Source organism: Schistocerca gregaria, chromosome 2, assembly GCF_023897955.1.
Source record: "Schistocerca gregaria isolate iqSchGreg1 chromosome 2, iqSchGreg1.2, whole genome shotgun sequence".
Classification (NCBI taxonomy): Eukaryota; Metazoa; Arthropoda; class Insecta; order Orthoptera; family Acrididae; genus Schistocerca; species Schistocerca gregaria.
The window spans coordinates 962,106,877-962,121,739 of record NC_064921.1 but is presented as its reverse complement, the minus strand read 5'-3'; the positions used below and the strand labels follow the sequence as shown (position 1 = coordinate 962,121,739).

General features: G+C 37.9%; 1 protein-coding gene across 5 annotated transcripts in view; it reads right to left on the bottom strand.

Moving 5' to 3' along the window:
• The window catches only part of LOC126335445 (uncharacterized), a 226,621-nt gene that overhangs the window by 109,537 nt on the left and 102,221 nt on the right, over window positions 1-14,863 (bottom strand). For all 5 annotated transcript variants that reach the window (XM_049998734.1, XM_049998737.1, XM_049998735.1 and 2 more), the window contains exons 10-11: window positions 5,632-6,068; window positions 182-242 (exon numbers count right to left, since the gene is read on the bottom strand). In XM_049998734.1, coding sequence (XP_049854691.1) covers window positions 182-242; window positions 5,632-6,068 — 498 coding nt within the window. The remainder of the gene's footprint in view (window positions 1-181; window positions 243-5,631; window positions 6,069-14,863) is intronic.

Sequence of the window (14,863 nt, the reverse complement as noted above, 5' to 3'; positions counted from 1 at the left end):
TTCCTAATCACTTCTATAACTGAAATTATAGTCCAATTCAAACATGACCCACAGACAAAAATATGATACTTGTGGCAAGAAATAATGACATCAATGTGTGAAATGTCCCCAATGAAATATACAATTTCGGTTCTACACAGTATTATAATATTAATGAGAAACAAATATGTACATAACATACCGATCATATGACTGTTTATCTGGCTTTTCTTCTTTATCCAAATATTCTTTATATCCACGATCTGAAATGGAAGCAATTGTAAATTACACACAGTTAGGCTGAAGTATCAACATATTCATTAGTTCCTTGTTGCTGCTTTGTATCAGATTGATTAAGTATTAATTAAAGAGAAAACCAGTTTTGCTTACTTTCCTATTACTATTCTAAAGTAATACTTTCAACTCTCACAGACCACACATTTTACAGCAAGATTTATTTACCCTGCTTTACTATTTGTCCTCTACCAAGTACTGTAATTACAAAACCTGTAAGAAATGCATTTTGTAAAATATTTCAATCAGATTAATAAAAAAGATAATATCTGACACTGATGCTCACTGATTATAGTCGGTACCATAAACAAGTACGCTAAAATAACTATGAAAACCAATTTTGATGCTTGCAGTTAAATGAAGAAATTATTCAGAAAAATTTTATTTCACAATAATCTTGATGATAAATGTTATCTATCATTATTCTTCTTGTTATTTCTCCCTTCTTTCACAGAGATTCGGTTCATACCCTCATATTCTTTTACACAATTGCCACACTAATAGTACCATCCTCATAGTATGTAACATAGCCATTCGTCACAGTTTTGTAGCACTTTAACTTCTTCATGGAATACCTTCACACAACAATGATTATTTATGATTAGTCAGCCTTAAACCTTTGCAACAGTTAATCCACAAAATTTCTACTCCATTCTCTAACTAAGAATGCTGTACTTCAGTGGTCTTATTTCCATATGACCTAATGGCTAATGGAGTCCACAGTCAGGTGTAAAAAAAATAGTTTTCCTATTTAAATTTTATCATACACTGTATGCTAAAACACATTTTAACAACAAATAACATTTCTGAAGCAGAGTTATATGAAATCCAGATTTTCTCTAAACTTGATAGCCTACGAGCTTTAAAAATCATATATAATTCCACCGCAGTGATGGAGGACATTAATGTACTAAACTGAAGGTTTTCATTGTGACTCCTGAATCTCCATGAAATTCCAAGTGAACCCTGATCAATAAATGTTTGGATAACACAAATTTCATAATATATATCCGATGCTGCACATTTTTCCCATCACTCAAATAATTGAACACTGTGCTGGTTTACACTATTGAAAGCTATCAAAGCCTATACGGTTTATCCGTACTCTTCACCTCTTGTGCTGCTAACATCAAATTTGGCTCCTACCATATGTAGATTTGAAATGCACTATACCAAATTCAAAACTTCTTCAAACTTCACTACATTATACCACATTGTCAGTATTACAGAGTTTCCCATCCAAACATAATTTCATATCATCTTTAAAGTTCCAGTACCAGAATGAGGCAACATCCCAAAGTAATAGCACTGTGTATTCAGTTTTTGGCCAATGCTCAGTTATGGGCAAACTGATTGATTGGAGAAGATCTGTATGGCATTTCCACGATGATATTCTTTAAATGCTTAACAACTGCTTTGCTTTATTTTTACAGGATGTCGTGATTTGCCATTTATGGAATGCAGAATTACTCTGGTCTTGATTGTATTGTTAATACTTGCTCTCGTACAAAATCGATAAATTTTCTTTGTTTACTGTGGCTATTAAAAGCTACACTATATACTGTTTCTTATTGTCCTATTTTTGTGGAGGTACCACACTTCCCTCTCTGTCATTACAATGATTACCTTAGGAATTTCATTCCACGAATAGACCTGCCATTTCTGTGTAAATGCCCAGGTAAGTCAATAGGTTTGCTGCAACTTTCAAAAACAAAAAGGTTATTCTCCTCCACGTGAAATATAGTGGCAGGTACTCAAAAATAGAATGAACACCTTGAACCTATCCCACCCATAGACCATATAAAAAGAAAGCCATTTATATCAATGTACTAACAGAAGGGATTTGTATCTGCTTTTCGTGTCAGTCTTCTTAGTTTTCCATTTATAAATCTGCTACTGTATATGAAAGTTCTTTGGTCAAGTTACCAATCTATTCATAGTAGAAATATGAAACAAGTAGTGGTTATGGCCACAAATTGAAAGAGGCTAAGCCGAGTAGAAGCAAACTTTCAACTGACTGACAGGATAGACCACAACAAAGTTCATCAAACAACAAAGTCATTGAGATAAAGCTTTCCCTCAAAAGGAATCACTAAATATATGTCCAAACTATGTATTCTTTCTTTCCTCACAATGTGCGGAAGACACAGTTGACTTGTGCACTGTTCACATTCTCTTGGATGTTCATGCCACCGTTTAATAGTTACTAGGACTGTGCTATCATCTGATTAAGAGCCAACAAAACATCTGCAATACTCCATAAGGTATCACATTCCCCCGTAAAGTGTGTATTATTTTAAGCATAATATGCAACAAAACTGCAAAACACAACATAATGACTGCATGAATCTCTATACACACTTTTACAAATAGGAGATATTCATGTGATACTTCACACCACCTACTCATCTGAGGTGGCAGAGAAATCTTCCGTTACACGTCTTTTCTTTCTTCTTTTAGCTCTAATTAAGTTTTGCAAGACTGCAATGGTTCTTATTAGGTTCAACATTTTTAAGACAATGAGCTTCTATAAAACAGAAGAAGTATGTTTTAACTTTTAACAACTAAATAACTCCAAAAATTTGAATTGTACTAAAAAATGCTCCAGATGAAAAGTTAATATTTTCAAAGGGGACATCTGTTTGTGCTAAGACTGGCTACCCCCAACCTTTTATTTTCAAATGGACCCCACCATTTTTATTTCAGATTCGGATCCTACACCAAAAAACACCTACTTTTTTCAAGTCAAAGTAGATGGCAATGTAATCGATAATTTTTTTTTTTTTTTTTTTTTTTTTTTTTTTTTTTTTTTTTTTTTTTTTTTTTTTGGATATTGCCTGAGAAGCAATGCATTTGATTCCATTTAACACTTGCGACAAGAATGTAAACTTTTTTGTTCTGAACAGTTGATATTTTTGTGAAAAATGTAATTTCATTTTGCAAATTTAATTAAACAATAAAACTTTTATGGTTAAACATTTCTATCTCTGGTTAATAATCTACTTTTAGTGTGATACAGGAACAATGAAGTGGATATAACAGTTTTCCATTCCCATTGGGGTGCTTGATTTTGGTGAGACCCCTTGCCTCTCACCATTGGTGTGCTCGATTTTGGAGAGCCCCTGGCCTCTCACAATACTGAGGTGCTTGATTTGGAGAGTCCCCTGGCCTCTCACCATTTTTGTAATTCACATTGAATCCTCAAACTGACAACCTTCCATTTCGACACATTTATTAATTCATGCTTCAAATTCATGCACACAACTTATGAGCATATCTGCTGTATTTTTTGCACAAGCATTTTTGATACATTCTATAGAGTAGTTTGTACTTCTGTATGTAATTTGTATTTAAGAAAACTTCACATGAAAAGATCCGGCAATTTAGGGTCGAATAATCTGGTAGGCCACTTTACCAGATCACCACTACCGAAGCAGCAACCATTGAAAACACAATTTACTACTTCTTGGGCTATTGCAGGGTTGTGTGCCAGACAAACATCATATTGAAACCACTTGCCTATGAAGGCTACATTTTCCAATAGTATCAGTAACTCATCATGCAATAACTTATGATACTTTTCTGTGTTCAATGTGCCTTAAGAAACTAGGGAGTCAATTATTTTGTCACCTACCAACTGCACCAAATGTAAACAGACCAAGAACACTGATGATCAGTTTCACACATCCAGTGCGGGTTTTCTACACTCCAAAAATGCATGTTAAGATGATTAACTTTACCACGGTTCGTAAAAGTTGACTAATCAGAGAATAATGACTCAACAAAAGAATTGCGGGTCCTTTTGTAATCGCATGACTGTCTACTTCCAAAAACCCTGTTTGATCCTGAAAATCATTCCCATGAAGTTCTTGACGCATGGAGACAATGTATGGATGGTATTTGTGATGTTTTAGGGGTCCTAAAACACTTTGTGTGCGCGATTTATGACTGGTGAGATGTTTCTCGGGTACTTGCATGTGCATCATGAGCCACTGCAACTAGTATAGCAATTTCACTATTGCTGTTCCTCGTAACTGCTGTTCTGCAAGTTCTTTTCTTTTTAGGTGGCATGTTTTACAACATGATGAATAGTAGTACGAGATCATAGCCTGTTAAAAAAACTTTCAGCATAAAGAGATACAGCAGCATACAAATTTCTTGTAGCCTCGCCGTAAGTTAAAGTTATTTTGATTTTCATTTCTAAAGGGAAAACACCTATTACAAATGTGCCTAGTTCAAATGTCTAACCACAGAAATTTTACTGTACAATCAAACCTACAAACCTAAACTACATTCTTAACAAAAATATCAACTGCTTAGAACAAAAAAGTTCACATTTTAATTGCAAATGTAATTTAGAATGAAATGCGTAGGTTCTTAATTGCAATAATTGGAAAAATTGAATTCTGTCAATTAAAGTGCCATCTAACACAAACAGTTAAAAAAATTTTTTAGGGTAAACTATAGGTATTTTTTGGCATAAAATCCAAATCTATAAAAACCAAGGTTGTAACTTCACATTCTTCTTCAGTTTCTGAGCGGTTGAATTAATGTTAAGCTTAGGATCTCGTCAGCCATTTGTTTTCATAAGTGCTGCCTAAATTTCAATCATTACAATTTTTAAAGCAAACACTTTTTCAATTCACTTCTCTTTCACCCAAATTCTGAGACCTTCATACCAGTAAAAATCCTTCTTCAATAGTTTTGTGTAAGAGCTGTTTATGTTTAGTCACTTTTGCAGCTCTAATTGACAACCAGTGATTCATCTTTGAATTTGTCCTATCAAATGTCCAGTGCATACTGCATTCTGTTGCTATTGCTGACCATTTCTCAATTATATAAAAAAAAATTAAAGGCTTCGTCAACCAGAATGTCGCTTTGAATGCCAGTGTGTTTCCAATAGGCAAGGATTTACTGGACATCATATGTCCTTACCTTGTTCTAAACTTTGAATTGCATTAGCCAGATAGTTACAACAGGACCGAAAGCATTATTGTACTCCACAACTTGGCATTTTTCCCAATAACAAATTACTTTAAGATATGAAGCAAGAAATAAGTGACAAAAAAAAAAAAAAATGCTACAACCAATTTAAGATTGAACCCCAGATCGTTGGATTTGTAGTTTGGTATTTACCCACCAAATCATATACCAAAAGTGTGTACAAAAATGAACAAAATAAGGCGTGTAAACTGTCTAATATGTCTTTGCTTCATAATTCAAACAATCACTTTGCAAATGACACAAATTTCTTATCAGTTCAAAGTCTTTAATGACAACTGAACTGTTAAAAGGATCCAATAATTAAAATGCAAAAGACACACAATAAATTCACAAAAGTTACAGAAAGGAGCTCACCTGCTTCTCGTTCATGCTCTTTCATTTGTTCTATTCTCTCCCTTTTTGGTATGCGAAAAACTTCTTTCAGACAGCTCCATTCATTTAACAGCCCTGAAGCCAACTTTATGAATGGCTGTATCCTATCCAAATTATTCTCTCTTATGTAATCTTCTGATTGACCACCTTTTTCTGGAGCTTCACCAAATCCCTCGTCGTCTGATTCAGTACTCTTCTTTGCCAGAATGTCTGTCTCTGGAATTTCTGCCACAGCATCCACAACTTGCTTTTCATTCTCAATGTCTTGAATTGTTTCATCATAATCAATGCTAGGAAGTGATCCATGAGTTCTAGGCTTTGTGCGATCACATTCATTCATTCCCAGTTTCTTTGGACTCTTAGCACTGGCATTTAATTTCAAAATCTGATTGGTGACACATTCTTCATCTGCAGAGAGCCTGTTCAAATAAGACATCAGGTCACCCAAACATCAAAATAAATGCAAAACTTTAAAATAATTCAGTTTATTAATAATACATCACTCAGTTTACGACAGACTGCAGAACGATTCTATAGCCACCAAAGTACATCATGTGTAAGGACTGTGAAGACAAGATAAGAGAAATCAGTACTCGCACGAAACCATATACCACGTAGACAGTCATTTTTTGTTCCCTCTGTTGGTGAGTGGAAAAGGAAAGGTAATGAGTGGCACCGATATAAGGCACATTGTGCCATGCAAAATACTGTATGTGTAATGAATGTGCATGTAGAACCAAACAATGGAAAATCCATGATGGAATATGACAATATTATGAAAAGACTAGTTACTACTCACCATATAGCACAGATGTTGAGTAGCAGATAGGTACAAAACAAAGATTCCAAGACTTACCAAGCGGGAAAGCGCCGGTAGATAGGCACAATGAATAAAACACACACACAGAATTTCGAGCTTTTGCAAGCAGCGGCTGCTTCGTCAGGAAAGAGGGAAGGAAAAGGAAAGATGAAAGGATGTGGGTTTTAAGGGAGAGGGTAAGGAGTCATTCCAATCCCGGGAGCGGAAAGACTTACCTTAAGGGGAAAAAAGGATAGGTATATACTCGTGCGCGCACACACACACACACACACACACACACACACACACACACACACACACACACACATCCATCCATACATACATACACAGACACAAGCAGACATATTTAAAGGCAAAGAGTAAGAGCAGAGATATAAGTCAAGACGGAAGTGTGGAGGCAAAGATGTTGTTGAAAGACAGGTGAGGTATTAGTGGCAGCAACTTGAAATTAGCGGAGATTGAGGCCTGGTGGATAACGAGAAGAGAGGATATATTGAAGGGCAAGTTCCCATCTCCGGAGTTCGGATAGGTTGGTGTTGGTGGGAAGTATCCAGATAACTCGGAAGGTGTAACACTGTGCCAAGATGTGCTGGCCATGCACCAAGGCATGTTTAGCCACAGGATGATCCTCATTACCAACAAACACTGTCTGCTTGTGTCCATTCATGCGAATGGAAAGTTTGTTGCTGAATGGACACAGGCATCACATGGTTCCAGACTGTAGCGCCTAGAACCGCTTGACCACCCCAGCCGGCTATTGTCCTCAAGTACATCGCCCTTGTACAGACCCTCTATATACTCCTTCCACCTTTCTGCTTTCCCTTCTTTGCTTAGAACTGGGTTTCCATCTGAGCTCTTGGTATTCATACAAGTGGTTCTCTGTTCTCCAAAGAGCTCTTTAATTTTCCTGTAGGCAGTATCTATCTTACCCCTAGTGATATGCAGCTCTACATCCTTACATTTGTCCTCTAGCCATTCCTGCTTAGTCATTTAGCATTCCCTGTCGATCTCATTTTTGAGACGTTTGTATACCTTTATGCCTGCTTCATTTACTGCATTTTTATATTTTCTCCTTTCATCAATCAAATTCAATATTTCTTCTTTTACCCAAGGATTTCTACTAGCCCTCATATTTTTACCTACTTGACTCTCTGCTGCCTTCACTACATCATCCCTCAGAGCTACCCATTCTTCTTCTACTGTATTTCTTTCCCCCATTCCTGTCAATTGTTTCCTTTTGCTCTTCCTGAAACTCTGTACAACATCTGGTTCTTTCAGTTTATCCAGGTCCCATCTCCTTAAATTTCCACCTTCTTGCAGTTTCTTCAGTTTTAATCTACAGTTCATAACCAATAGATTGTGGTCAGAGTCGACATCTGACCCTGGAAATGTCATACAATTTAAAACCTGGTTCCTAAATCTCTCTAACCGCTATATAATCCATCTGATACCTTCTAGTATCTCCAGGCTTCTTCCACGTATACAACCTTCTTTCATGATTCTTGAACCAAGTGTTAGCTATGATTAAGTTGTGCTCTGTGCAAAATTCTATCAGGCGGCTTCCTCTTTCATTTCTTAGCCCCAATCCATATTCACCTACTACGTTTCCCTACTACCGAATTCCAGTCACCCATGACTATTAAATTTTTGTCTCCCTTCACTATCTGAATAACTTCTTTTATTTCATCATACATTTCTTCAATTTCTTCGTCATCTACAGAGCTAGTTGGCATATAAACTTTTTACTACTGTAGTAGGCGTGGGCTTCTTGTCTATCTTGGCCACAATAATGCGTTCATTATGCTGTTTGTAGTAGGTTACCCGCACTCCTATTTTTTTATTCATTATTAAACTGACTCCTGCATTACACCTATTTGATTTTGTATTTATAACCCTGTATTCGCCTGACCAAAAGTCTTGTTCTGTGCTTCCGAAATTATTCCAGTGTCAACCTACAGCAGAATGCTGTCCCCACATCCTTCACCCAAAAGTTTCCACCCCCTTGGTCCTATCCCTTCCTCCCAATTCACGTATCTCACCCTCACTGTGCTCTCTGCCAATACACACACTAGTCTCTCCCCTTCTCTACTGCTCTCCTGTTCCAATCCCTCCCCCCCTCTCCCTCCCTTCCCCACAGCCTCCCGACACTGACCCTTGCAGCCTTTTCTTGGCATCGTCATGTCTCTGCATGGTCCACGAGACAGCACACTTCCCCCCCCCCCCCCCCCCCCCGCTCTACCCTATTGCCCCTCCCCCCCTCCCCTGCCCCGTTCTGGATTGCTCCTTTTGTTCTATGCGACAATTGCCTGAGCAGCTGCCAACTCTGAGGCAGACACTGCAGGAGAGGCATTCTGCATTGTGGTGTGGTTTATTGTTAAATTTCCGAGGGGGTATGTTCCTAGAAGAGTCAATCAATATACTGCTTCCTCCTAAATACAATTTGGAAAAAGACCAGAAACAGAAAATTACAGAGATTCAAACTCACAATTGTTCTTCCTCTAAATCATTCATGACTGGAACAGAAGAGGCAGGAAGTGACACTGCACACAAAGTTGTATACGCCACACATCATACAGTGGCTCTCAGAGTACAGATGTAAATGTAGACACATGGTTTCAGTCCTTTCATCACTTGTATAACTAGTGGGCATATAACTCTGACATCTACAACAACATACACATTCCTTACATGTACCAATTTTACATGGTGAAAGGTACCTAGGATCACTGCTAGTCATTATCTTTCCCATTATACTCACTATAGAAGGAGCAAAAAATGACTGTCTACACAGTTACATACAACCACTGATTTCAATTATCTTGTCTTTGTGATCCTTACACATGATGTACATTGGTGGAAATAGAATCATTCTGCAGTTTGTCGTAAATGCCAGTTCTCTTAACTTTCTCAATAGGTTCTCATGAAAATAACTTGTTTCACTCCAAGGAGTCCCATTTGAGTTTACAGAACATTTCCATCATACTCACTTGTTGACTTATCCTACCAGAAAGAAAGCAGCACACCTCTCGATAACTTCGATTTCTTCCTTTAATCCACTCTGTTGGGGAATCAAAACACTTGACAAATACTCAACAATGGGTCACGTAAGTATTTTGTGTGCAATCACCTTTATAAATAAGCTAAATCCTCCAGAATTCTCCCAGTAAATTGAAATCAACCATTTGCCTTCACTGCATTTACATGGTTGTTCCATTCTATGTTGCTCTGCAATGTTACACCCAGCAGATGTTTAACAAATATCACTGTGTCAAGCAACACATCACTAATACTGTATTCATACATTAGAGGTTTTTTATTCCTTCTCACTTGCATTCATTTACACTTTTCTTCTGTCATTTATCACATAAAACAAAAATTCTCCCCAAGTCATCTGGTACCCTCTCACAATTACTCACTGATGACATCTTCCCGTACACTACAGCATCACCAGAACCCAATTGCAGATTGTTGTTTATCTTAACTGTCAGATTGTCCATGTAAAATCAAACAGTGCCAGTATGGACTAATGACAATATTATGAGAAGGATAGTTTGCTACTAACCATATAAAGGGAATGTTTAGTCGCTGATAGGCACAACAAAAAGACTGTCAAACAAGCATACTTTCAGCCAAAAAGGCTTTGATCTGAGTTACACACACACACACACACACACACACACACACACACACACATGACCACTGTGTCTGGCCTCAGCAACCAGAGACAGTGGTTGTGTGTGTGTGTGTGTGTGTGTGTGTGTGTGTGTGTGTGTGTGTGTGTGTGTGTGTGTGTGTTGTCTAATTCGGAAGAAGGCCTTTTTGGCCGAAAGCTTACTTGTTTGACAGTCTTTTGGTTGTGCCCATCCGTGACTCAGCATCTCTGCTATATGATGAGTAGCAACTTTCCTTTTCATAGTATTGTTACTTTTCTTAATACTGTCAGAGTGTTTATGTATATAGAGAACAAGAATGGTCCTATAAGACTCTCCTGGAGCACTTGTACTTTTGTACTATTAAATCTTTGAACCACTCACGCACCATAGAAATTATTCCATATGTTTGGACCTTCATTAACCACTGTGATGGCTGTTAGCTTCATGTCTACCTGGGCTATGATAACATGTTCACATGTTGTTCATACTAGCTTACTCCCATTCCTATTTTCTTATTCATTATTTGAATTATTATTGATTTTGTATTTATAACCCTGTACTCGCCTGAACAGCCACCACACTTCACTAATTTCCACTGTATCAAACTTCAATCCATCCATCACTCTTTTTAAATTCTCTAACCTAACTACCTGGTTAAGTGATCTAACATTCCACACTCTGAACCATAAAACACATTTTGTTTTTCTTGATGACAACATCCTCCTGAATAGACACCACTCAGGGACCAGCAAGGAAGAGTATATTGCCTCCGTAATACTTTTGACAAGAGAATGTAATCATTATTAAACCATGCAGTAGATCTGCATGCCCTCAGGAAATAATGGGTGTAATTTCCTCGTTTTCAACTGTTAGCAAGGCCATGTTGGTTAAATGTTACGCTATATCAGTGAACCACAAAAAGTCATATTCTCCAAATACTGAAAATGTTGCTGGCCCTCTTCAGGAAACACAGGTTTGTTTACCCTCGACACAAATAACCCCTAAGTTGTAGCTGCACCTACAGTGTGGTTATCTGTATCGCTGAGGCACACATATGCTACCCCAGCAAGGCCAATGATTCTTGGGTAGGGGAGGGAAATGGGTGGGTGGGGGTTATAAACACAGAAAGGTGATACTCACTAAGGTCTTTCACTGCTCTTACACTAACGGTGACAAAATGCCGATCTTCCTTTGAAAAGTTTTAGACTTTTTTGTACCATTCGTAATGATTTAGTACTGATAATTTTCAGAGAACTATTTTGGCACTTCCATGCATATTATCTAAGAAAAAAGCTTCATTTCGCTGGGTTATGTCATGTAAAGAAAGTGTCACACACTTACTACATGATCAGTGCACCTTATGTGACATCATAAAGCTTTTTCCTACAATCTCACTAAAGGTAAAACATGGGCAGCGAAGATTTTGGCCATAACTCTCAGCTTCGCTGCACTTTTCCTCCAACGCTACACCATGCTGTCTGAGAAGGAGTAGGAGGGAGAGGAGGAACTGCAAATGAGATCCATTTAAATGGCATTGCAGTCTCACTGCATATGACTAGGTTTCATATTTCAAATTTCTCAATGACATAGATCACAAACAAAACAAATTTTCAGTATTACAAGGGTAAGTCAATTACTATCCGCAAAGTAGTTATAAAATTTTATTGTTATCAAATAGGAAACTTTTTCAACACAGTCTCCTTGCGTTTCAACGCACTTGGTCCATCATTGTACGAGCTTCCTGGTGCCCTCATAAAAGAAGGTACTCAGTTGAGCTGTAAGCCAAAAATGCACCACTTCATTCAGTGCTTCAACCAAGGCAAATCGACAGCCTCTTAATGCCTGTTTGAGTGGACCAAACAAGTGAGTCAGAAGGAGCAAGACCAGTACTATATGGAGGATGATCCAGTACTTTAAATTTGAGTTTCTGGAGCATTTGAGCAGTGTGGGCAGCAGTATGCAAATGGGCATTGTCGTGCAACAACACAACACCTTTTGACAGCAATCCTCAGCATTTGCTTCGAATTGCAGGCTTTAGCCTCGTAGTAAGCACCTCACTGTAGGGAACACTGTTTATTGTTGTGCACCTATCCCCATAATGTTCCAGTACTGGACCTTGTGTTTTCCAAAGAACTGTAAGCATCAGTTTTCCTGTGGACGGTTGGGTCTTGAACTTTTTCTTGCACAGCAAATTTGGATGTTTCCATTCCACACTCCACCGTTTACTTTACAGCTTGTAATGATGGATCCATGTTTTATCACCAGTAACGCTCCTGTCTAAGAAGTTGTCCCCTTTGTTACCATAGCGATCCAAATATTTTTTGCACATGTCCAAGCACGTTTGTTCATGCACCTATGCGAGTTGTTTTGGGATCCATCTTGCACAAACTTTATGAAACCCAAGTCTGTTGTGGATGATTTCGTACGCAGAACCATGACTAATTTGCATGTGCCACTTCGTCAATAGTTACTTGTCTGTATGAGAATCATTTCATGTGAACACTCAATGGTTTCTACATTTGTGGGAAAAAACTGTCGTCCGCCTCCTTCATCATGCGTAATACTGTGCGACCATTTCAGAATTTTTCAATCAATTTGTAGACACTCCTTTGCAACAAAACACTGTTCCCGTACTGCACTGAAAGTCTTCGATGAATTTCAGCCCATGATACACCTTCAGACCAAAAAAAAACGGATCACTGAACGTTGATCTTCTTTGGTGCACATAGACAGTGGAACAGCCACGATTAACAGCACTGCAGTGATAACGAAACTAACCTAGCGGCTTGAAAATTGCAAAGATATAACAACAAATAAACAAAGCATGCATCATCAACGTAAAACGACAGTACTGCCAAATTAAACAAAAATGTGACTAAATTGCGGATAATAATTGACTTAACCTCGTATTTAATTATTTTTGGTACAGTGAAAACAATTTTTGTCCGGTACAAACTTTCAGCATACAGACATATGCAGACAATAACAGATTTTTGCACCGAAGTTGCTAAATAATCGCAATTTATTTAGTTTCATAACCAATAAAGGTATTTCACACAAACATGTCAAGAAAAACACATGGTAGCACTTTTGCAGCCGCATTATGGATACGCATAGGGGCACTTTCAACTGCAACAACTCACAAACATATGTACGATTGACAGTGTCCTCAAAACGGTTAGGAAACTATCTTTGTAACCCGAACTAGGCCACAATCAATTCTTCAATCCCAGTGTTTTCTTCAATGGTAATAACGTTAAGGAACTGGACTGTGTCCCTTCCATGACATGATTTTCTCCGCATCAAATCAGAAAGAAGTTGTTCCACACCTGACAAATCTTACTATGGGCAATGTGCCATCAATTTCTGCTTATAATGTGAGGTCTGCAGTGCACTCCTGATGCTATAGTTTTCGTTCCTGCACCCCTTTTTCCTCCACTAATCGAACAGTAATAAGTTTTAAATTGAAATACCATTCCATGTTTGCCCTGGACTTAATCAATGTACTCTGCAATAATGTATAAAGTCTCCATAACTCTTCATTCAGTTCCATTGAAAACAGTTGCATGTGACAGTCGAATACTGTGTGCAACATCAGAAACTTTACTAGGCCATTAAATTTTGGGCATGCAGCTGCACAAATAAAATTTCTTCTATTGATATTTCGGCTGCATATTGCCTAGCAAGGCTCACTCTGAGAATGGCCGGTCAATACGAGGCCGAAATATCAGTGGAATAAATTTTATTTTGGTGGCTACATGCCCAAAATTTAATGGCTTATTGATTATGCCATGAAAAGTTGAAAATGCACAGAAATTTTACTATTTTGACCGCCAACATCTTAATGTACACATGCCTGCAAATGTAACACAAGTGCTTCTTGATGTAGTGACCAATGAATCCCATCTGCCGAACATTGTAATTCTTTGCTCTTCCATTGTCAATTAAATCTTTAACTTCCTCCAGGTGGTCAAAGTGAGCTAGAATTGCTTCATGTACATTAAAAGAGGAAAGGAAATGTCCGACAGTACCAACTCCTTGCACAGCAACAGCAAAAATTGATGTAACACCCTTTTGTTCTTGTACTTGTTCTTGTTCCTCCTACTCCTCCTCCTCCTCCTCATTGTCATAAGCATTTCACTTCCTTCAGTTTCAGGTATGGAAGTCAGGACATCATCGTAACAACAATGTCCATTTTCAGAAATATCAGTTCTGGTGCTCTGTACCTCTTCTGGAGCAAGATTGTCTTCAGCGGCAACCAGTGTACCACAGCCACCCTTTGTGGAACAATTAAGCACAGTCTGTTGTGTTACAGAATTCCAAACATGTGCATGGCCTGTATATAGCACAGTCTCACCAACTCCTACTCTCAAAGAATGAAATTGACTTCCCCAGAATTGCTGCTCTGTATTTAGCTTTAACTGTGTGTATTATGCACATGCTAAGATTCTGCAGATGACTTGTCCAGTTCAGAGGAAGGAACACAATATTTACATTCCTCAGAAATTACTCCTTAGGAAGCACAGGGCATAGGTCAATAACAAGTCCAATTTCTTCCTGCTGCACTCATCTTGGCATCCAAATGCCTGAAAAAGTTGTTAAGATTTATGATGTCTCCAGGGTTTGCTGTTGTATTCATAACAACAATGGAGCATAGTTAATGGTGCAGGCAACTTTTCACTTGCATCACTATTTACAAACAATAGTGTCATTACCCTTTCTTTACTTTTTTCTTTACCTC